Source organism: Rhinopithecus roxellana, chromosome 8, assembly GCF_007565055.1.
Source record: "Rhinopithecus roxellana isolate Shanxi Qingling chromosome 8, ASM756505v1, whole genome shotgun sequence".
NCBI lineage: Eukaryota > Metazoa > Chordata > Mammalia > Primates > Cercopithecidae > Rhinopithecus > Rhinopithecus roxellana.
Genome location: NC_044556.1, coordinates 21,690,003 through 21,712,195, shown reverse-complemented (window position 1 = coordinate 21,712,195; position 22,193 = coordinate 21,690,003). Strand labels below are relative to the sequence as shown.

At 40.4% G+C, this 22,193-nt stretch overlaps 1 protein-coding gene across 3 annotated transcripts in view; it reads right to left on the bottom strand.

The window, feature by feature from the left end:
• Window positions 1-16,426, bottom strand: part of FNBP1L (formin binding protein 1 like) — a 99,464-nt gene extending 83,038 nt beyond the window's left edge. The window contains exon 1 of one of the 3 annotated variants that reach the window (XM_010385119.2): window positions 16,183-16,426. In XM_010385119.2, coding sequence (XP_010383421.1) covers window positions 16,183-16,206 — 24 coding nt within the window. In that variant the 5' untranslated portion in view covers window positions 16,207-16,426. The remainder of the gene's footprint in view (window positions 1-16,182) is intronic. The other 2 variants (XM_010385117.2, XM_010385118.2) reach the window with 2 other exon arrangements.
• Window positions 16,427-22,193: the final 5,767 nt, after the last annotated feature.

The following is a 22,193-nucleotide window of genomic DNA, read 5'->3' as shown; positions in this document are numbered from 1 at the left end:
GTAACTTTGGAAACGAAGAGCCTAAAACCAAATGCAAAGGAACTGCACATAATCAATGTACTCCAGTTGACAGAGTTGTTTCCCACAGGGATATCAGTTAACAACTCTAATACTGCTATACATATATACTGGAAATAAACGATTAAGCAAATGGATGGCAGGTAGAGAAAATCACTGAAGTAGGAATTTATGGATAAGCAAGGAAGGAGGCTAGAAAGATAGATGTGGTAATGGATTAGATTTGGAGGTATCAGTGAGAACTCAGATTTAATTTAATACACATGGTTACATACAGAAATATTTATAAATATGTACACAGACGGTTCCCAACTTACGGTTGAGAATGGTTTCAACTTTACGATTGGTTAAGTGGAACACAATCCCATCCTAAGGAGCATCTTATACACAGGTTAGTATACAAACACATATTTTTTATTAAGCTAAGAGGGTCTAAAAAACTGATACAGCAGTAGCAATGAGCACACCTAGCACCCAGATCTGTTTCTAACACTATTCTACAACAAAATGAACCAGGGCTCTTTGAAGAAATGGCTTATTCTAGGTTTCAGGCAGGAAATGCACAAAATGAGCCTGGATCACATATCTTACAGTCCCAGAAAGTAAGGAAGTGCTTTAAAAGAAAATCCTTATTGATGGCAGTCTGTTAAAAAGACACAAAAGCCAACCGAAAGAGCTCAAATGGTCAAAAGCTGCAATAATCTGAGCAAAAAAACTAATGAAAGTAGTCTTGGATTATAACTCAAAGTACAAAGCAAATATCCATCAGTTCATACTGATATAAATAAATGATTGATGAATAAATAGAGGAGAAAAGACAAATCTTCTGTGCAAAAGAACTCTAAATAAATTATGTAGATACTCTACAATAAAGGATGGGAGCATAACTCCCCTCTCCAGTTTTTGCTATACATAATGACTTCCTTCCCAAGAGTACAGTATAGAAAAAGGAGGGGGAAAAAATACAGTGGAAAAATCTGATAAACACTACTTTAGCCAGGTGACCAAGATCAATGCCAAAAGTGATAAAATCCTGTCAATAACAGATACCCTTGAAATGATGTGATGCAAATGGCATATTGTCTTCCTCCCCAAAACCCATAACTCCAGTCTAATCATGAAAAAACATCAGACATTTTCCAATAAAGGGGTATCCTACAATATGCTTGACCAGTACTCCTCAAAATTTTCAAGGTTATCAAAAACAAAGGAAGTCGATGAGAAAATGTTACTGCCATGTGTCGAAGGAGACATACAACTAAATGTAATATGGAACAAAAAAGGGGCATTAGGTAAAAACTAAGGAAACCTTAATAAACTATGGCCTTTAGTTAATAATAATGTACCAATATTGGTTCATTAGTTACAACAAATGTACCATACTAAAGTAGGATATTAATAATAGGAGAAACTGGGGCAGAAGGAATAATAAATATCTGCTCAATTTCTAAGTAAATCTAAAAGTGTTCTAAAAAATAAAGTCTATCAATTAAAAAAAAGTAACTCCAGGCTGATGTGATGGCCTCTTACTCTCTGCAGACAAATTTATAGCTTGGTATTATATTTAGGTGACTAAGAGATCTGGGTTAAATATAGATCTTTGTTTCCAACATCCCGGGAAACCTTCTACTCACAAAATAAATTTCTGGCCTTTTGTTTCATGACTCTTTCCTCAGTCCCTAACGTATCTTCTCATCTGACTAGAGTCGGGTCAACTCCACCATGCACTGCCCATCAATTCTGGATACTTGCTCAAAACACCCTTCCATTCTGGCAAGTGATGTCAGCATGGCATGGTGTGTGACAAATAAGAAGTAGTCACAGAGTCCAGCTAAGACACACGAGCCCTTCACCAACAGGACTCTTAAAATGATGGTGGGCTTTGTGAGATCCATGAAGATGTCATCTCTTCTTAAAATGTCTGATCGGGCCGGGCGCGGTGGCTCACGCCTGTAATCCCAGCACTTTGGGGGGCCGAGACGGGAGGATCACGAGGTCAGGAGATCGAGACCATCCTGGCTAACACAGTGAAACCCTGTCTCTACGAAAAAAATACAAAAAAATTAGCCAGGCGTAGTGGCGGGCGCCTGTAGACCCAGCTACTCGGGAGGCTGAGGCAGGAGAATGGCGTGAACCCGGGAGGCGGAGCTTGCAGTGAGCCCAGATCATACCACCGCACTCCAGCCTAGGCGACTGAGCAAGACTCTGTCTCAAAAAAAGAAAAAAAAAATGTCTGATCAGTTACCTGTATTATTATCCTTAACTCCCATGTAATAATTCAAATATCCACATATTTGTTTTCCCTCTACAAAGCCATCATTAACTCCTTAGAGACAGAGATCATATATTCTATGCTTTGGCATACCTTATACCTATTCCTCTTCTTCCTAATAGAATCCTAATTTTGTTCAGTTCCAATGCACCCAGCTCTGCAGGAGAAGTTTTTTGTAGGGTTTCTAGAAAAGCTTTTGCATTCGTGATAAGGAGGCAAACACTGTTGATGTTGTTCCCTGATTTTTTTTTTTTTTTTTGGCCTTAAATACAAACATGATGGTTAGAACTGCAACTATCACCTTATAACTTCAAGGGAAAGTCCAAAACAATTGCACATGCTGACTCTGAGAGTGCTGATCTCGTGAACCCATGCCAGTGATGGCCTACCTCCAAATTTCTTGTTACGTAAGACAAGCTATTTGTTTAAGCACCTGATTAAAAAAAAAAATTCAAATTGTGCACTCAACACCATAAACAGCAATGGTATATGTGACATCAACAAGTCAACTTGCTTCTACCCTGGAAAGATTCTGCATACCTCCTGGGCTTTCACAAAAGGATTGGAAAAGAGAAAGGGGATTTGAACACTCCAGGGTAAACTAAGAAGAAAAATACCTTTAAAAGGATCAAAAACTTCAAACAACCCAAACTCTAAACTTACAGGTAGAGTATATCAGAGCTCAGTATGCCCTAATTTTAACAAACATCTTTCCAAAGTCCTAGAATCATAAAATACTTGAGGAAAGCCTCTAACATGAAAGACAGAAACCAAAACCGACAAAGAAAAAAAATGCAAACTTGGAGGTCACAATATTATGCAAAGATAGGAAAACTAAACACAACAAACAAAAAACCTATTTTTTTATTTTTAATTGACAAGTAGAAATTGTATTATTTATGATATAAAACTATCCTCATAGCAATTTTCAAGTATACATTATTAACTATAGTCAGCATGATGTACAATAGATCTCTTTAACTTATTCTTCCTGCATAACTGAAAGTTTAAGTCTTTTGACAAACATCTTCCCAATTCTTCCCACACCCAGCCTCTGGTTACCACCATTTTGCTCTGTTCCTATGAGATCAACTTCTCTACACTCCACATGTAAGTGAGATTGTGTGATATTTGTCTCTCCGTGCCTGGCTTATTTCACTTAACATGAAATCCTCCAGGTTCATCCATGTTACTGTAAATGACAGGATTTCCTTTTTTTCTTTTTCTTTTTTCTGTGACACAGCCCCCAGGAGATCCTGAAAACATGTGCCTGGATTTCCTTCTTTTTAAGGACTGAATAGTATTCCATTCCATTGTGAGAATATGTATTTTCTTTATCCATTCATTCACTGATGGACATTTACATTGCTTCCTGTTTCAGTCCCATTTGTGCTGCTAAAAGAAAGTATCTGAGACTGGGTAACTTATAAAGAACAGAAATGTATTTGTCATCATTCTGGAGGTTGGGAAGTACAAAATCCAGGTGCCAGGAAAACTGGTATCTGATGAAGGCTGCTCTCTGCTTCAAAGATAGCACCTTGGTGCTATGTCCTCACACATCAAAAGGGCAAATAGGAATGGAAAGTGTGAACTCTCTCCTTCAAGTCCTTTTATAAGGGCTGTAATCCCATTCATGAAAGCAGAGCCCTTACAGACTAATCACTTTTTTTTTTTTTTTCCAGAAAGCAATTGGTTTTTATTTATAACTAATCACTTCTTAAAGGCCCCACTGCTTAAAACAGATTGAGCATCCCCAATCTGAAAATCCAAAATCGGAAATGTTCCAAAACCTTTTGAGCGCCAACATGATGCTCAAAGGAAATACTCATTGGAACAGTTGAGGTTTTGGATTTTCTGATTTGGGATGCTCAATTGGTAAGTATAATGCCAATATTCCAATATCCCCCAAAAAATCACAAAAGAAAATCTGAAATCCAAAACACTTCTGGTCTTCTCTAACCATTTCAGAGAAGGGGCACTTAATGTGTACTCTTGCACTGGAGATTAAGCTTCAACTTGTATTTTGGAGGGGACACAAACACTCAAATCATAGCAATTCCGTATCTTGGCTATTGTGAATCACGTTGCGAAGAAAGTGGGTGCAGGTATCTCTTCACCATACTGATTTCCTGTCCTTTGGATAAATACACAGAAGTGGGATGCTAGGCCATATGGCAATTCTATTTTTAATTTTGTGAGGAACTGTCATATTGTTTTCCATAATGGCTGCACTAATTTACATTCCCACCAACAATGTACAAGGGTTCCCTTTTCTTCACCTCCTCACCAACATTTATCTTTCCTTCTTTTAATAATAGCCCTACAACAGGTGTAAGGTGGTATCTCATCAGGGCTTTAATTTGCATTTCCCTGATGATCAGAGATGCTGAGCATTTTCTCATACACATGTTGGCCAATTACACGTCTTCTTTCAAGAAATGTATGCTCAGGTCCTCAGCCCATTTTTTTTAATCAAGTTGTTTTCTTGCTACTGAGTTGTGTGAGTTGCTTGCATATTTTGGGTATTAACCCCTTCAGATGCATAGTTTACAAATACAGTAGTCCCCCTTTATCCACAGGGATACATTCTGTTCTTTTTTCTTTTCTTTCTTTTTTTTTTTGAGACAGAGTCTCGCTGTGTCGCCCAGGCTGAGTGTAGTGGTGTGATCTCAGTTCACTGTAACCTCCACCTCCTGGGTTCAAGCAATTCTTGGAGTAGCTGGGATTACAGGTGCATGCCACCACACCTGGCTAATTTGTGTATTTTTAGTGGAGACGGGGTTTTGCCATGTTGCCTAGGCTGGTCTATCCCTGGCCTCAAGTGATCCACCCACCTTGGCCTCCCAAAGTGCTGGGATTACAGGCATGAGCCACCATACTCAGCCCACAGAGGATACATTGTAAGACCCCCAGTGGATGCCTGAAACCTTGTGTAGTACCAAAGCCTATACGGGTCTATACTGTTTTTCCTATACTTCTATACTTATGATAAAGTTCAATTTATAAATTAAGCACAGTAAGAGATTAACAACAATAACTAATAATAAGAGAACAATTAGAATAATAAATAATAACAAACGTTATGTGAATGTTTATTTCTGAAAATTTCCATTTAATATTTTCACACCACAGTTGACCACAAAAAGCAAAACTGAAGGGGGATTACTGTAACATTCTTCCATTCCATGGGCTGTCTTTTCACTCTGTTGACTGCTTCCTTTGTTGTGTAGAAGCTTTTTAGTTTGATGTAATCCCTCTTGTCCATTTTGCTTTTGTTGCCTATGTTTTTGGAGTCATAACGAAAAAATCTCTGCCAAGATCAGTATCATAGAACTACATGTTCTTCTAGTATTTTCACAGTTTCAGGTCCTATGTTTAAGTCTTTAATCCACTTTAAGTTGATTTTTGTATATGGTGTGACATGAAGGTCTAGTTTCATTCTTCCGGGCTAGGCACGGTAGCTCATGCCTGTAATCCCAACACTTTGGGAGGCTGAGGCAGGAGGATCGCTTGGGCCTAGTAGTTCAAGACCAGCCTGGGCAACGTAGTAGACCCCATCTCTAACTAAAAACAAAAAACTCATTCTTCTGCATGTGGATATCCAGTTTTCCTCCTCAAAAACCTGTCTTTGATCTATAAAAAGAACTAAGAGAAGACATTGCTCCAAGATACAAGTAGAAGATGCTATTTGTAAATTACATTGAGAAAACAAAACCAAAAAAACACGGCTCTTAGAAATAAAAATAGCAAAAATTAAAAACTTAATATAAGAAATTTCCGTTTCCAGTAATGGAGGGCTAAGTTGTCTGGGTCAACTATCACTATTTAACTGAATAAAAAATCTGGATGATATATATTTCAAAAATTTTAAATCATCCAAGAAGACAAGCCAAGAAATGTGAAGTAAGAGGGAGAATCCAGAAAGGTAAAAGAGCACATAAGCTACTCTTGCCCTGAGGATGTTTGCCAATCCTGAAAAATTAGAATCTGTTTTGATAATCTAGCAAGAGGCACAGGGAAAAAAAAATCAAAATCCAACAACCACACAAGGGAACTGTACATCTTTTTTCTGTACATCTTTTTTTTTTTTTTTTTTTTTTTTTGAGACGGAGTCTTGCTCTGTCGCCCAGGCTGGAGTGCAGTGGCACGATCTCGGCTCGCTGCAAGCTCCGCCTCCCGGGTTCACGCCATTCTCCTGCCTCAGCCTCCCGAGCAGCTGGGACTACAGGCGCTTGCCACCGCGCCCACCTAATTTTTTGTATTTTTAGTAGAGACAGGGTTTCACTGTGGTCTCGATCTCCTGATCTTGTGATCTGCCCGCCTCGGCCTCCCAAAGGGCTGGGATTACAGGCGTGAGCCACCGCGCCCGGCCGGGAACTGCACATCTTAAAACTGCTTTAAGGTAGTCCCAGACCAGTAATGACCCCAAGCAAATGGCAGAAGAAAATACAAATTCTGTACATAAAATAGAACATTGCAACTAACCATGGAAGGATGATTCTCACAGATATCAAGGAAGAAAATGCAAAATGGAAGAAAACAGATGTTAAATGGAAGAGGGTGCAAAGGAGTACTTATCATATGGTATCATTTATACGAAATTTTAAAACCTACAAAAGTAATCAATGGCGATACAATTCAGAATAGTGGTTGGAGGTCAGACGCAGTGGCTCACACTTGTAATCCCCAACGCTTTGGGAGGCTGAGGCAGACGGATCACTTGAGCCCAGGAGATCCCAGCCTGGGCAATATAGCTAAACGCTATCGCTACAAAAAATACAAATATTAGCCAGGTGTTGTGGCAAGCACCTGTAGTCCTGCTACTCAGGAGGTTGAGGACAGAGGATCACCTGACTCAGGTAGGTCGAGGCTGCAGTAAGATGTGATGGCACCACTGCACTCCAGCCCGGGCTATGGAAGTGAGACCCTGTCTCAAAAAAAGATAAGAAAGAAAAGGAATTGGCATATATTAAGCACTAAAATTGGTTGAATCAATAGAGGGATTCAATGGCTTGCCATCCCCAGTAAATACTCCCCCAAAAGCAACCATTATAATCTTTTTTTTTTTTTTTGAGACAGGGTCTTGCTCTACCACCCAAGCTAAAGTGCAGTGGCAGATCACAGCTCACTGCAGCCTCAACTCCTGGGCTCAGGTGATCCTCCCGCCTCAGCCTCCTGAGTAGCTGGGACTACAGGTGCGCACCACCACGCCAGCTTATTTCTGCTTTTTTTTTTTTCTTGGTACAGAAAGAGTTTCACCATGTTGCCCAGGCTGGTTTCTCTGGGCTCAAGAGATCTGCCCACCTTGGCCTCCCAAAGTGCTGGAATTACAAGCATGAGCAGCTGCACCTGGTTCCTTTTCTATAAATTGGGTATGCAGCAAGGACACAGCAAAAACAAAACAGATATCCTTTACTCCCTAAAAACAACAAAATTATGGTGTACCAAAAATAGTAAAAGCTCATCTATACATTGATTCTTTTCAAACTATAACAAGTATACAAATACTAGTATTTCCCATTTCATGAGATATCTGTAAAGTCTGCTGATTAGTTCTCTATCAAGAACTTGAGGGAAAAAATGCCCCTAATTGCCAAACATGAATAACTAATTTGGATTCAACATGGACACTTTACATAAACTTTTATCCTTGTTGTTATAGATTTTTTTTCTTGGGCTCCAAACAGATTCTAAATGCTGACCCCACATTACAAAAAGCAGTCAGACATTTTTTTTCCTTGGAGACAGTGTCTCATTATATTGCCCAGGCTGGACTCAAGTTCCTGGGTTCAAGTGATCTTCCTGCCTCAACCTCCCAAATAGTTGAGACTAGAGGGGAGTATCCCCATGCCCAAGTAGATAACATCTCACAATGCCCGACAGCATCCCCCTATGGTATAAAAGAGGTTTCAAAGAACTAGTCAATGAAAATTCTGTAAAACCAATCATAGAAGTTAATACAACTTATTTTGGGGAAAAAAGGAAAATGCTGAAAGGCACAGATGACAATATTAAAATTATCTGTAACACTAATAGATTATGTTTATTATTTTTAAAGCACATTTTGCAGTTTTAGAGCATTTATCATTGTCATCAATTAGGTGATGTTTCAAATATTCTAAAATATTTTGTTATTAGAATACTCTTAGTATATAAATCAGCTCATGAAATTAGGAATTAAAGCAGAAGTGTGGGAATCAAAACTAACTGCATTTTCCCAGTGAACACCCTCTCACCTACAGAAAAAGCGCTGATACCTAAACTGATAGAGAAGTAAAAATATAGTTGTCCACTAGCACTGGTATTCACCATGGATGTTCAAGTCCCTTATAAAATGGCATGCGGCATAGGGCCAGACACAGTGGTTCATGTCTGTAATCCCAGCACTTTGGGAGGCCGAGGGAGGAAAGTCACTTGAGGCCAGGAGTTCACGACCAGCTGAGCAATGCAGCAAGACCTTGCCTCTACAAAAAAAAAAAAAAAATTAGCTGGGTATGGTGGCGCATGCCTGGAGTCCTAGCTACTTGAGAGGCTGATGCAAGACGATCACTTGAGTCCAGGAGTTTGAGGCTGCGGAGAGCTATGATTGTGCCACTGCACTGCAGCCTGGGTGACAGAGCAAGACCCTATCTCTAAAAAAAAAATAAATAGGCCGGGCACGGTGGCTCACGCCTATAATCCCAACACTCTGGGAGGCCGAGGCGGGCGGACCACAAGGTCAGAAGATGGAGACCATCCTGGATAACATGGGGAAATCCCGTCTCTACTAAAACTACAACAAAATTAGCCAGGCGTGGTGGTGGGCGCCTGTAGTCCCAGCTACTCGGGAGGCTGAGAAGGGAGAATGGCATGAACCCATGAGGCGGAGTTTGCAGTGAGCCAGTATCGCGCCACTGCACTAGAGCCTAGGCCAGAGAATGAGACTCCGTCTCAAAAAATAAATAAATAAAAATAAAATGGCACAGTATATGCACATAACCCACATAATCTACACACATCCTCCCATATATTTTAAGTCATCTCTAGATTGCTTATAATACCTAATACAATGTAAATGGTATGTGTAAACAGCTGTTATGCTGTATTGTTTTTAGATTTGTATTATTTTTATTGTTGTATGATTGTTTTAATTAGTATTTCCAGTCCATGGTTGGTTGAATCCACACATGTGGAAATCACTGATATGGAGGGCCTACAGTATAAAGTCACAGATAAAGGGGAAAGAAAAAACAGTATAAACAAGTTGTAGTAATTATATTTTAAAATAAAACTGATTTCAAATCAGTAGCATATTATTAAAGGAAATAACGTCCTTCAAATATTCTTGCATGGGTGATAAAACAAATACACTTTCATCTTCCAAAACCCAGAGGTATTCCCCTCCTGCCACCAAAGTATTCAGAAGCAAGAGGTAATCCTTTCCACCAACAAACTAAGACTTCCTTCTGTGAATTTTTAAATGGTCTGAAAAGTGGGTTGATTATATGCAAATGCGTAACTACACACACACACACACACACACACACACACACACACACACAGTCACACACATACACGCACACAAAAGGTTCATGAATCAAGCAGCCAGACCAACCTCTTTGCCTGCCTGGTTCCAGTCTACCCTTTATCACTAATTTCAGACATTCTGCACTCAAATTCAAGTCAAACGCAACACTAGACTCAGGTCAGTCCAGCAAACATTTATTAAAGACCCTAATAATATCAGGCTCTAAGTCAGGCAGGATAGAGCAATGAATCAAACAATGAATAAGCAATGAGTAAGACACAGTATCTGCCCTCTAGAAATTTCTCAGGAACCCCCACCTGCATAACCCTTCTTATTCCAAAACCTAGGTCAAGTGACAGAGTCTTCCTAAAGATTTTCCTGTGATGTCTAGAATGAAAAGTCATTTTTCACAGCCCTGAAGTCCATCTATTACTTTCTACTTGTTTTAAGGTTGCTTTGAGGCTCATGCTGATATCTAACTGATTCTTTTAGTATGTCCCACAAAGCCTAGCTTAGTGCTGAAGCCATAATAGGCATGAAATAAACATGTGTTGAATGAACAAGCCTCAGTCCTGTTTACATGTTTCAGGTGTATTAGACAGACATGGCCTGAACTGAAATATGGAACAGCTTTTACATTCTGTAAAACAAAACCTTTACATAACCTTTCCTACCAGTTTTTAATATTCTATAGATATATTCCCCAAGACAGATTTTTTTTTTTTTGCTATTGAAGTGAAAATGTTTAAAGATTGAAGATTATTAAATAAGACAGCACTTGTTGATATACACAGACGGTATTTGACAATTATAAGCCATTACTATTCTCTTGCCATATTTTCTCTCTACAAACTAGCTGATAGAGCAAAAAGTTGGTAGAAGAGGTATTTTTAAAATTTCCAGCCAAAATCATATTTTATAGGTTTATAGGGTGGGGCAAGGACAAAGAGCAAATATTTTAAGAAAAAGGCAGGGAAAGCAAATGGAAGTAAATGGAGTATGAGCTGCAATGCAAAGGAGATACTGGTTAGAGGCAGCTCTCCAGCTTCCAATTTATTATAGTCATTACGGAATGGTGACATAAACAGATATCTTGATACCTCTTACTCATCCTCCTTAACTAATAGCAATAACATCTGTAATACAATGTTGAACACAACAATTTCTACCAACAAAAGGGAATGTAAGATACAAGTAATTATATCATGACAATTTCCCTAAGATTTGAATGCACAAGAAATAACTATAAGATAAGGTGGTAGTCCCATAAGAAAGATAATATCCAGAATGCATAGTCTGGAGGCATGGGGTTGATAGGAATTGGTCAACAGAGGGCATTCTGGGCAGTAGTATCAATGTGGGGGAGTATTTTGAAGTTAGTAAAGTAATATTATCTCAAAGCAACTCTACCTTTTGTCAGGGCAGGGCCAATATCATAAGCCTTCATAAATCTCACCAAACATAACAGTGCTTCCCATATAATAGACACAAAATAATTATTGTATTTTTAAAACAAAACTGAATTACTACAGCAGTTTCATGGCCTTTCATTTACTTTTGGAGAAGCAATTCAGTTTACATTAATAATGAATTTTCTTTGTCAACCTCCTCCAGACAAGCACCCTCTAAAAAATGTAAAGTAAAATTAAAGTCAATATTATAGACAGTCTCAGCTTCTTGGGAGCGTAAGGCAGGACAATTGTGGAGCGCAGAGTTCAAGACTGGCCTGAGAGTATAGCAAGACCCCATCTCTAAAAATATACATATATATTACAGATATGGTCTAACCAGTGGACTATGAGACCCAATTCCTTTTCACAGATAAATCTATTAATGTGGCCTAAGATTTCACCAGTTACTTAGGCAGTCACATTACCAAGCTATCAATCAAGTAAATTCACCAGAAATTACCTGTAGGTCTTTTCTTCCCCATCCTTTCACCATTTTACTTGATAAAAATGTTTAACCCAAGTAATAAAACTTAACTTTATAATTTTGGTTTCAGCTTTAGACTTTCTTGAGCTGTTATCTAGATCACCTAACCTATCATCACCTACAAAAGCCTTCAGAACCCTAAAGATACACTTGTTAATTAGTCACCAATACTCTGGGTAATGCAATCAACTATCAATGCAATTGGGCAAAACATGCATGGTCACCTACAAGCATTGTTTTGGTCAGTGAAAACAAAGATGAATCCAGTCTTTCTACACTCAAGGACAATCTAGTCACTTACAATGTAAATTTAAGTCCTATATAAAGTGCTATGAAGTCAAGATAATGATGCATTAAAAGGTTAAGATTGAGGGTAATACATAAATTATCCACCTAATCTATCACTCAACCCACATTTTTCAATGTCTTCCAAAAAGATATAAGCTTTGTCAAATGCATTTAGTTAATAATATGATGAAGGCTGGGCACAGTGGCTCATACCTATAAACCCAGCACTTTGGGATGCCGAGGCGGGCAGATCACAAGGTGGGAGTTCGAGACCAGCCTGGCCAACATGGTGAAACCCTGTTTCTACTAAAAATGCAAAAATTAGTTGGCCGTGGTGGTGTGCACCTGAAATCCCAGCTACTCAGGGGGCTGAGGTGGGAGAATGGCTTGAACCAGAGAGGCTGAGGCTGCAGTGACCGGAGATCGCACCACTGCACTCCAGGTTAGGCAACAGAAGAGACTCTGTCTCAAAAATAATAATAATATAAATAATATGATGAAAATAACAATGGCTTTTAAATTATACATTCTTAAACTAAGGACCAAAGGTTATATTGACCAGGAAATTAAGGCATTATAAATTAAATCAGTTATTTGAATCCATCTTTTTTTTTTTTTCTTTTTTTTTTTTTTGAGACAGAGTCTCGCTTTGTCGCCCAGGCTGGACTGCAGTGGCCAGATCTCCGCTCACTGCAAGCTCCGCCTCCCGGGTTTACACCATTCTCCTGCCTCAGCCTCCCGAGTAGCCGGGACTACAGGCGCCCGCCACCTCGCCCGGCTAGTTTTTTTTTTTTTTTTTTTTTTTGTATTTTTAGTAGAGACAGGGTTTCACTGTGTTAGCTAGGATGGTCTCGATCTCCTGACCTCGTGATCCACCCGACTCGGCCTCCCAAAGTGCTGGGATTACAGGCTTGAGCCACCGCGCCCGGCCTGAATCCATCTTCTAACTACCAGACTTATCCAGCATTTCCCTTGGGTAGCAAAATTTTCAGTAAGTCATATGTATGTGAGGTGCTCAGCCATATTTTTTTTCATATCTATACACACATTCACAACCTATACACAGATTTTTTTCTGTCGAACTTTAACCAGGTCCTCAAAAAACTAAAAACCTATTTCTTAATAAGTAAAACTTATTTACTAAACATAGGTCTTTTTCAATCTCTAATTTCCCTGTTAAAAAAAAAAAAGCAAATAATTTCAAAATCTGTGCTTTGTGAAATTATTAATTCATATTTGGCTCTGTATCTGATCCATCCATTCTTGCTATGTAATAAAGAAATGAACACAGTAAGCAATGCCTAAGATGCTACCATGCATCCTGAAGAAGTGAACACAGTATCATCTCTTTCTTTGGTATTACCCAGAATACAATGCAAAACTGTGACTGTAGTATACATTCACCAACTTATTTACTCATTTGGAACACTAGAAATCCTTGTAAGCACAGCTCAAATTTATTACAAGTTAATTCATATCCCCTAACAACTACACAACCAAAGTCTGACACGACCCACTTAGCATATCACTAAAAAAAAGTCCCCCAAAGTCAGTATTAGAGTCGTTCTATTGAATTCCTTTCTTTTCTCAAATTTAACATAAGACTTAAGAAGCATTAAAATAGCAAATAAAATAAAAAAAAAATTCAATGATTGTTACAAGAAGCAGACTTAGGTTTAAGTGCATGGCTACATATCATTTTTCTGTAACAACATATTCTCAATAACTAACTCTTTGGGACAGTAATGTGATTCTAAACATGAAATAATAGGATAACTGGTTTCTAAATCCAAAATTTCAAGAGAATTTCCCAACCTCGAATTCCTCAATGGCAAGAGCACAGTACAGGTGTTTGTATTACATCACAATCCATTGGAAGTACAATCTTTTTTCAAAACTGAGAACAGTAAAAACAGGAAGCATACTCAAATTTTCCTAAGGTTTCTTCTAGTCCCAACAATAGTCCTCTACAGCAAGTTCTGCTTATCTAAGTTTTAGACACCAAGTTGGTATTAGTTGATTCTACATTACTCAGTTTCTAATAAATGTTTCCCTCAAATCCTCAAACTAAAAATCTTAAAATATGGAGATGTGCTAAATGTTAAGAGAAAAATTAAAAATCTTTTTTCAGAATTTCCGAAGGACACAAAACAAATTTTAGTTAGAACAAAAATTCCCATCTCTTCTACAGTTTATCTTTTCAGATTGCTGAGAAACTATTTAAATGCTGAAAGTAAATAACCAAATTACAGGAGACAGCAGAGAAATGGAATAGTTTCCTTATGTAGTACCATAAGTTTAAAAAAAAAACTTTAAAATAACATTTTATTATACACTAAAATATTGTTTTCCCTTAAAACTGTTATTCTTTAGTGTGATACAAGGTGAATTTTTTTTAAAAACTTGAGTTAAATCTAAATAACATGCCTCCACTGTTTTCCTATGTTTACTTTTTAAAAGTAATCTACTTACATTTTAATTTCCTTTGAAGCACGAGTCATTTAAGCAGGCAAAAATTAAACATTTTGTAATTATAAAAATGGATGAATGCACTCTGGTAAGCATGAAAAAATTGAAAAATTGAAAATAAAACTATACCGATTTCCTTTCATTGATAATTCACTATAATCAATTATAGAATGCACAAAGTGTAAGGAAAAAAAGGCCAATAATGCCTGAGACACTAACCAACGTAAAAGGATTAAACTTTACATAATTCATTTACCACACAATCCTCCCCAATATAAGAACAATTAATGCTATCTAAGAAACGGAATGAAGGGGCTCCTAAGGTATTTTCTCTTGGGTGGTGTGTTTACAGACTGGGTAAGCACTTGTCCAGAATGTTGCACAAGAGAGTCCTGGCTAGCTAAGTAAGCATTCACTAGATGGACTCTAAAGTCTCACAGTTCTAAGATTCCCAATCTATGAGTAGACGAGAAAAATAAGAAAACATTTTGCCTTTCAATTAACCGATCGGCTTTCACTCCCACCCTAGCCGGGCACACACATACTCAAAAGTTATTTCTCCCCTTTCTTTGCAGTGATTTCACGAGATCCTCGCGAACAAAAGGCACGGAAAACAGGCACAGGTGGAATAAAAAGGGGAGTGGCTGAGGCCAGGCGGCTCTCGGGACAGCGCCCCCACGCCCCCAGTTCCCGCGGCCGCACCTGAGAAATCACAGCCCTCCACACCTCCACCCTTCCGCGCCGGCGCCAGGGGCAAATTCTCCGACCTATTACCCTCCGCCCGTACCTTGGCCAGACACTGGCATTGTCTGGAGCCTCCTGTGCCAAAGAAAGGCAGGGAGGAAAGGAAAGGAGAGAACGAAGGAGAAAGAACAAATGAGAATAAAGAACGGAAGGGGAAGTAAAGCAACAGGGAAACCGTACGCTCCTTTTGGCAAAATTAGCTTCCTGAATTAAATCACTCGATTCCATTCAGCCCCCAAAACCAAGCCACCAACCCAAAGGCTGCAGCCGGGGTTGGCCAAACCGGAGTCCCTCGAAGCTGTGCCCGCCCGAAGCACAGAGGCAGGGAGAGGGAAATGGGAGTGTGGGCTGGGCCTGGCTGGCCCGAGGCCGGGCTCCGAACAAAGCCGCCTGGCTCCCCATACCTGGGGCGAGGGCTTTGGGCGGCGCCTCCCCGATCGCCGCTCCCCGCGCCGCCCCAGTCGGGCGACGCCCTAGCCCCGTGGACCCGGCCCGGGCGAGGGATCGCGGCCGGTCCCCTCCCCGCCCTCGAACAGCGCCCATTGGGGACAATGGGCCCCCTCCCCCGCCTCCGGGAGAAGAGATACAAAGGGAGAGACGAGCCGCTGGGCGCGAAGCCAGGCGTCGGGAAAGTGAAGGCGGAGGAGGAAGGGACAGAGGGGATCAGGGCGGACGCAGTAGCCCGCGGGCTGCTCCCCCGGCCGTCCCGGGCGCCGCCCGAGCCTCACCGCGGCGGCAAAGGCGGGAGCACGGACTAGCGGCCCCCTAGACCCCCGACCGAGAAGGGAAGAGGAGTCTGCACACAAAGAGGAGCGAGACCCTCACCCTCCGCCAGCGCCGTACCAAGGACCGCGGTGCGCGCTCTCACCGCCGAAGGTCCGCGACGCCCGCCCAACCCGCGCTTCTCAGGGGCCGGGGTCCATGCGGGGCGCCCCTTTCCCCCACTCACCCACAGCTCTGTGCCCCAGCTCATGGCGGAACTTGAGGCGACTCTGGCCGTCTGGCGTTGCCGCTGTCCGTCCGTCTGTCGGCTCCGCCGTCAGTCGATCCGACCTCTCACTCGCTGGCCGGCGGGCTCGCAGCTCAGCGGGTCTGCCTCGAAAGGTGCCGCCACCGCCGGGCTCCCCAGTGAGTGAGAAAGACGCGACTGGAGAAGGCGCCGCCGCCGCCGCCGCCGCGTCCCCGCCTCCCCGAGCTGGGCGGGAGGGGGCCGGGGCCGAGGGGAGGTGGAACGCGGCGCGGGGAGGGGGCGGGGCGCAGTGCATCCTGGGATCGGGGAGGACCTGGGCGCCCCTGGCCACTGCCGGCGGGGTCCCCCAGCGGGCACCTGGTCACCCTCGCTGGCCCCTCTCGCTCGTCGAGTCTCTTCCCGCCGGTACCCCGGAGCTTGGACTGCCCCCGCTTCGCCGCCACTCGCACCCCGTTTCCAAGATAGAAAGGGAGAGAAGGGAAAAGATCCCACCGCCGCTATTATTCCTCCTCTGCGCTGAGCCCCTTTACAAGAGGCAATTTCAGTTACCTGCCTTTCCTGCCTTTTGTATCCTCCACTCGGGAGAAACCTTGACAGGGAAGCGTCATCCAAATCCTAGACTTTAGATTGAGGAGAGTTGTGTGTTTTTTTTTTAATCTTGCTGCTTAAGGTGATCTTTCGAGCCTGATGCTTTGGCATGACGATTCTTGGGGACCACCAAAATGTGCACAGGTTGAACATCAAATGTGAATGCAACATGTCCCCGATTCTGTCTTTAAATGTTTAATTTTATAAATTCTGTCAGGAAATTATAAAAAGACAGCTCTTCTAGTAATCATTTGGGGATGTTGCCAAGGCACGAGATGGAAGACGTGGACAAATGTGAGCCGAGCTGTCACCTACGGAAGATGAGAAGGCAGCTTGCCCCATGTCTGGAATGGGCACCTCGTGGGTGGGGGTTGGATGGGAGCCAGATTTTTCTCTGGTAGTGTAAACAGCCTATTAGGAACTTCAGATCTCTTTCACCTCCTGGTATCGGAACTTTGGAGGCAGGTCCACTACTTCCTTTTTTCTCTGTGGAGCTACTTCTTGGCCCATCTCCATGGGAAGGCTGTTAGCTAGCTTGCCTGGTGCTACTAGATATCAAGTACACTGAGCAACTCCCTAACATATGCTTTAGTATTAATAGCTTGTCTCCTAAAGCAAGCAAGCGCACACACACACTTCAAAGCAGTCAACTAGTAGAGTACTCCTCAGTGCGTCATGACAGCTGGGTGTTTTAGGAAGCTCTCTCAGCGGGTTCTTTGTCAGCATTGAAACTCCTCCCCTACCTGGCCTGCACAGGTGTTCCAACCTCTTCCGTTTAATCCGTGTCCTTGCCTAGCTGCGCTCCCTCTTGGAGTTGAGGCCAACAGCCTGAGTTCGCCTGACAGCCCAGTTGCTAATCTTCCTAAATTCTCTGCTGTCCTTCCCTGAGGCCACTTTAAGCATACGAATGCCCTCTTCCAAGTGGGTTATAGACAATTTTTAAATGCTTAAGTTTGTACCATGCAGTGAAAAGCCTGTGAAGCACTGAACAACAGCTTCTAATATTTTTCCACATTGCCTCTATTCCAAAAAGAATTTCTTCGTTTATTTATATCACCTAACATTGTTAACCGCCTTACCTATCACTTCCTGTCACTCCCTGGAATCATGAATGTATTTTGCAATTGCAAGTAACATTAATTAGTAAGGGGAAATGGAATTTTATTTTTTTAAGACGGCGTTTCACTCTGTCGCCCAAGTTGGAGTGCAGTGGTGCGATCTTGGCTCACTGCAACCTCCACCCCCCAGGTTCAAGTAATTCTCCTGCTTCAACCTCCCCAGTAGCTAGGATTACAGGCGCCCGCCACCACGCCCAGCTAATTTTTGTGTTTTTAGTGGAGGTGGGGGTTTCACCATGTTTGGGCTGGTCTCGAACTCCTGACCTCAAGTGATCTGCCTGCCTCAGCCTCCCAAAGTGCTGGGATTATAGGCGTTAGCCACTGTGCCCAGCTGGGAAATTGATTTATTAAATGAGTATCTCATTATTTAGCACCACAGCAATACCAAGATTTATTATATGTAAGTATTGTCATAAAAGCTAAGACCTATAGAGTATAATTTAGACCGAAGTTAAAGGATTTATCTCTTTTTTTTTTTTTTTTTTTTTTTCTGAGACACAGTCTTGCTTTGTTGCCCCGCAGTGCAGTAGGGCCATCTGGGCTCACTGCAACCTTCGCCTTTCTGGCTCAAGCAATTCTCCTGCCTTAGCCTCCCAAGTAGCTAGGATTATAGGTGCTCACCACCACACCTGGCTAATTTTTTGGATTTTTTTTTTTTTTTTTTTTTTTTTTTTTGTAGACATGGGGTTTTGCCATTGTTGCCCAGACTGGTCTTGAACCCCTGGGCTCAAGCGGTCCAACCCCCTCAGCCTCCCAAAATTCTGGGATTACAGGCCATGAACCACCACACCCAGCCAGGATTTCTCTTTTACAGTAAAATAATCTACTGTTCACATTAAAATTCCCAACCGTGCTGTTTATGTAATTTCCCAATAGAACATAAAGCTCACCTCCTACATGAAGATTTTTTCTTCTTCCAAGGTTCTGAAGCGGGATTCCACACTTAAAACAATTCATTTCTCTTCAAAAAGCTCAATTTGAGGGTTATCAAGGGTTTTCTTATTTGTTTTTGCTTTGAGACAAAGTCTCCTGTCATCCAGGCTGGAGTGCAGTGGCACCATCATAGCTTACTACAACCTCGACCTCCTAGACTCAAGTGATCCTCCCACCTCAGCCTCCTGAGTGGCTAGGACCACAGGCACACAACCACACCTGGCTAATTTTATTTTGTTTTATTTATTTAGGAGAGACAGGGGTCTCACAATGTTGCCTGGGCTGGTCTCAAATTCCTGGACTCAAGTGATCCTCCTACCTCAGCCTCCCAAAGTGCTAGGATTACAGGAGTGAGCCACTGCACCCAGCCCTGCATCAAGTTTAATATTCAAATTTAAATAAAATTTCTGTTACCCTCCATTACTATAAAATTTTTAATGTAATTCATATTACCACCTTAAATAGATAATATCTTCTAAAGAATTATTTGTAATTTATAAAATTCTTTCATGACATTAAAAGTCACTGGTTCAACAATGTTTAAGCAAAAATAATTAAAAAGTGAAAACTTTCACAATAAAGAAATAAATGTTTAGTGTTATATTTTGTTACAAAAATAATAAAGATTAATCAGATTTCAAAGTATTTCCTATTAGAACAAATCTTCTCTAAAATAGCATATAGGCATTTAGCCAACAAACATGCAGAGATATTTTACATACACATAGTCACATACACAAATATATATTATGAGTATGGCAGTTTATAAGACTATGATTTTTCATATATTCAAAATCATTTTGGCATTAAATTACTTTTACAGATAATTTATTCTTTATAGACTCATGACAAGGCATTTTGTAAGCAGTTCAAACACAGAATTTTTATCTCTAAAAATGTTAAAACTGGCCAGATGCAGTGGCTCACGCCCGTAATCCTAGCACTTTGGAAGCCTGAGGTGGGAGGATTGCTTGAGGTCAATAGTTTAAAACCAACCCAGCCAACATAGCAAGACCCCATCTCTTATTTTAAAAGATTAAAGTAAATTAAATTTAAAATGTTAAAACATAACTTTCAGAATCTTGAAAGAAATATCTCTTTATTATAGTAGAAATCTAATATTAATTTATTCCAGATGCTACCTCTATATCATAATTTGAATCATTAAATATAAAAATCTTCAAACCAATTATACTTTTTTGCTACTTGACCTATCTTGGCAATCACCACATAGTTTTGATTTCATATTACATAATTTATAAGGTAATAATACTAAGAAAAAAATCAAGAAAATGATATTATTCTATTTTCTCCATATACAGTGAAGCTACTCTACAAGTAAACTTGAAAGGGCTTAAATTACAAAGGTGCTTTAGCAATTTAAACAATTATTACAATGTATCTTTTAATTATGAAAAATAACTTATCAAATGCATTTTCTCTTCAGGCATATCATAGAACCCTGGTCTATAATAGTCCCTTAAAGTGTTATGTTTTCTTTTGCATATATTATGTTATAAACATTTAACTAATGCCCTTTCTGGTTTCGAATATTCCCTTCATGAATCCTTTGTTAAGGCAAATTATGAAACAAAGTTTTTCACTGCTGCATTCTGGGATATATAATAATTTACTAGTCCAAGTACATCAACTTTCAACCATAAATCAATCCCATGTCATTTGAAACTCTTAAGACTTTGTCTTAAAATTAAAACTACAGAGACAATGTCCAGAAATAAAATTATCCTCCAAGTAGCTGGGCCAGAACAATCAAGCTAAAACTACCTTAAGGAAGAAAATCAAAGAGCAGTACCATTTTAATGTTTCAAAAATGGGATCACACTAGCATGCTGAGTCCATGCCAGCCAAATGAAGAATGGCACTGGCTAGTTAATAGTCATCACTACTTTCTGTACTGCCAGTTTTCCTACCCAAGAATTGGAAGAAATCCAAAACTTCAAGGGCATTGCTCAAGGTGGCTCACTGAAGAAAGAGAGAAAGAGAGAGGGAAAGAAAGTGAGAGGGAGACAGAGAGGCCATTTTATGTTTTTTGGAATTCTACTCGCCATTATTGAATCTAGTTAAAGCATTTCATGTAATTGCTCCAGTGAAATGTGGAAAAACAAAAGAAAATTCAATATAAATCAAATTGAATAGATGTGTTTAAAGAGGTAACTTATGTCTACTTTTCTTTTTTTTTTTTTTTTGAGGCAGAGTCTCACTCTGTCGCCGGGGCTGGAGTGCAGTGCCCGGATCTCAGCTCACTGCAAGCTCCGCCTCCCGGGTTTACGCCATTCTCCTGCCTCAGCCTCCCGAGTAGCTGGGACTACAGGCGCCCGCCACTTCGCCCGGCTAGTTTTTGTATTTTTAGTAGAGACGGGGTTTCACCGTGTTAGCCAGGATGGTCTCGATCGCCTGACCTCGTGATCAGCCCGTCTCGGCCTCCCAAAGTGCTGGGATTACAGGCTTGAGCCACCGCGCCCGGCCACTTATGTCTACTTTTCTACGTTTGGATTTTTCCCACTGCATTATGATAGAACTGTGTAACTTTAAAAATGTTTAGGTATTTGTTTATATTAAATTTTCTTCAGGGCCGGAGACCTGGTAGAACAAAAGTTATGGTTTTCTCTAGGTGTTGGTTGTACTTTCCCAAACCCATTCAAAATTTATATTAATTTCTTAAAGTATTCCTATCTTTTTTCTTGTTTTTGAGTTTTGTTTGGAAATTTTTTTGGCATGTGATAAAAAAATTTCAATATATGCACACCAGTTAACAAAGAACAAACATTCTCTGTTTTCTTTTTATGAAAACCAGACAGGTACATCATGTGAACTCATAGAAATAAAATCAGCTTGTACAGGTTCAAAAGAACAAATTGCTAAATTTTCAGGAATTTTGCAAACAGGTTGTTAAAAAATGTTAGCTTGATAGCAGTCATGGTAAGAGTATTTACACCGTGGGAATTAGCAAATGCTTCAAATCAGGGCTTTTTCCCTGGAGCGCTGATTGTTAAATATAAGCATACCACTGTCTAAATCCTATGTAGATTAGCCGGGAAGGAAATGAAAATGTACTATAGCTACAATTCTGAAATGAAATGATAAATTTTAATTTTATTGAGTCTATTCAGACATTGGGATACTCAGGTTCTAATACAATTATAGGTTCTTTTTCATCTCTAATGTAACAGAATCATATCCATTGTGGTTATCTTTGCCTCTACTCTCTTCATAGTAGAATTCTAACATTTGTAATTCTTTGTCATTTGATATTTATTATAATATTGTTGCAGGCCGAAAGAGTGAGGTTTGTGATCAACTCAGCAAACTGTTCCCATGAAAGCAAGTTGT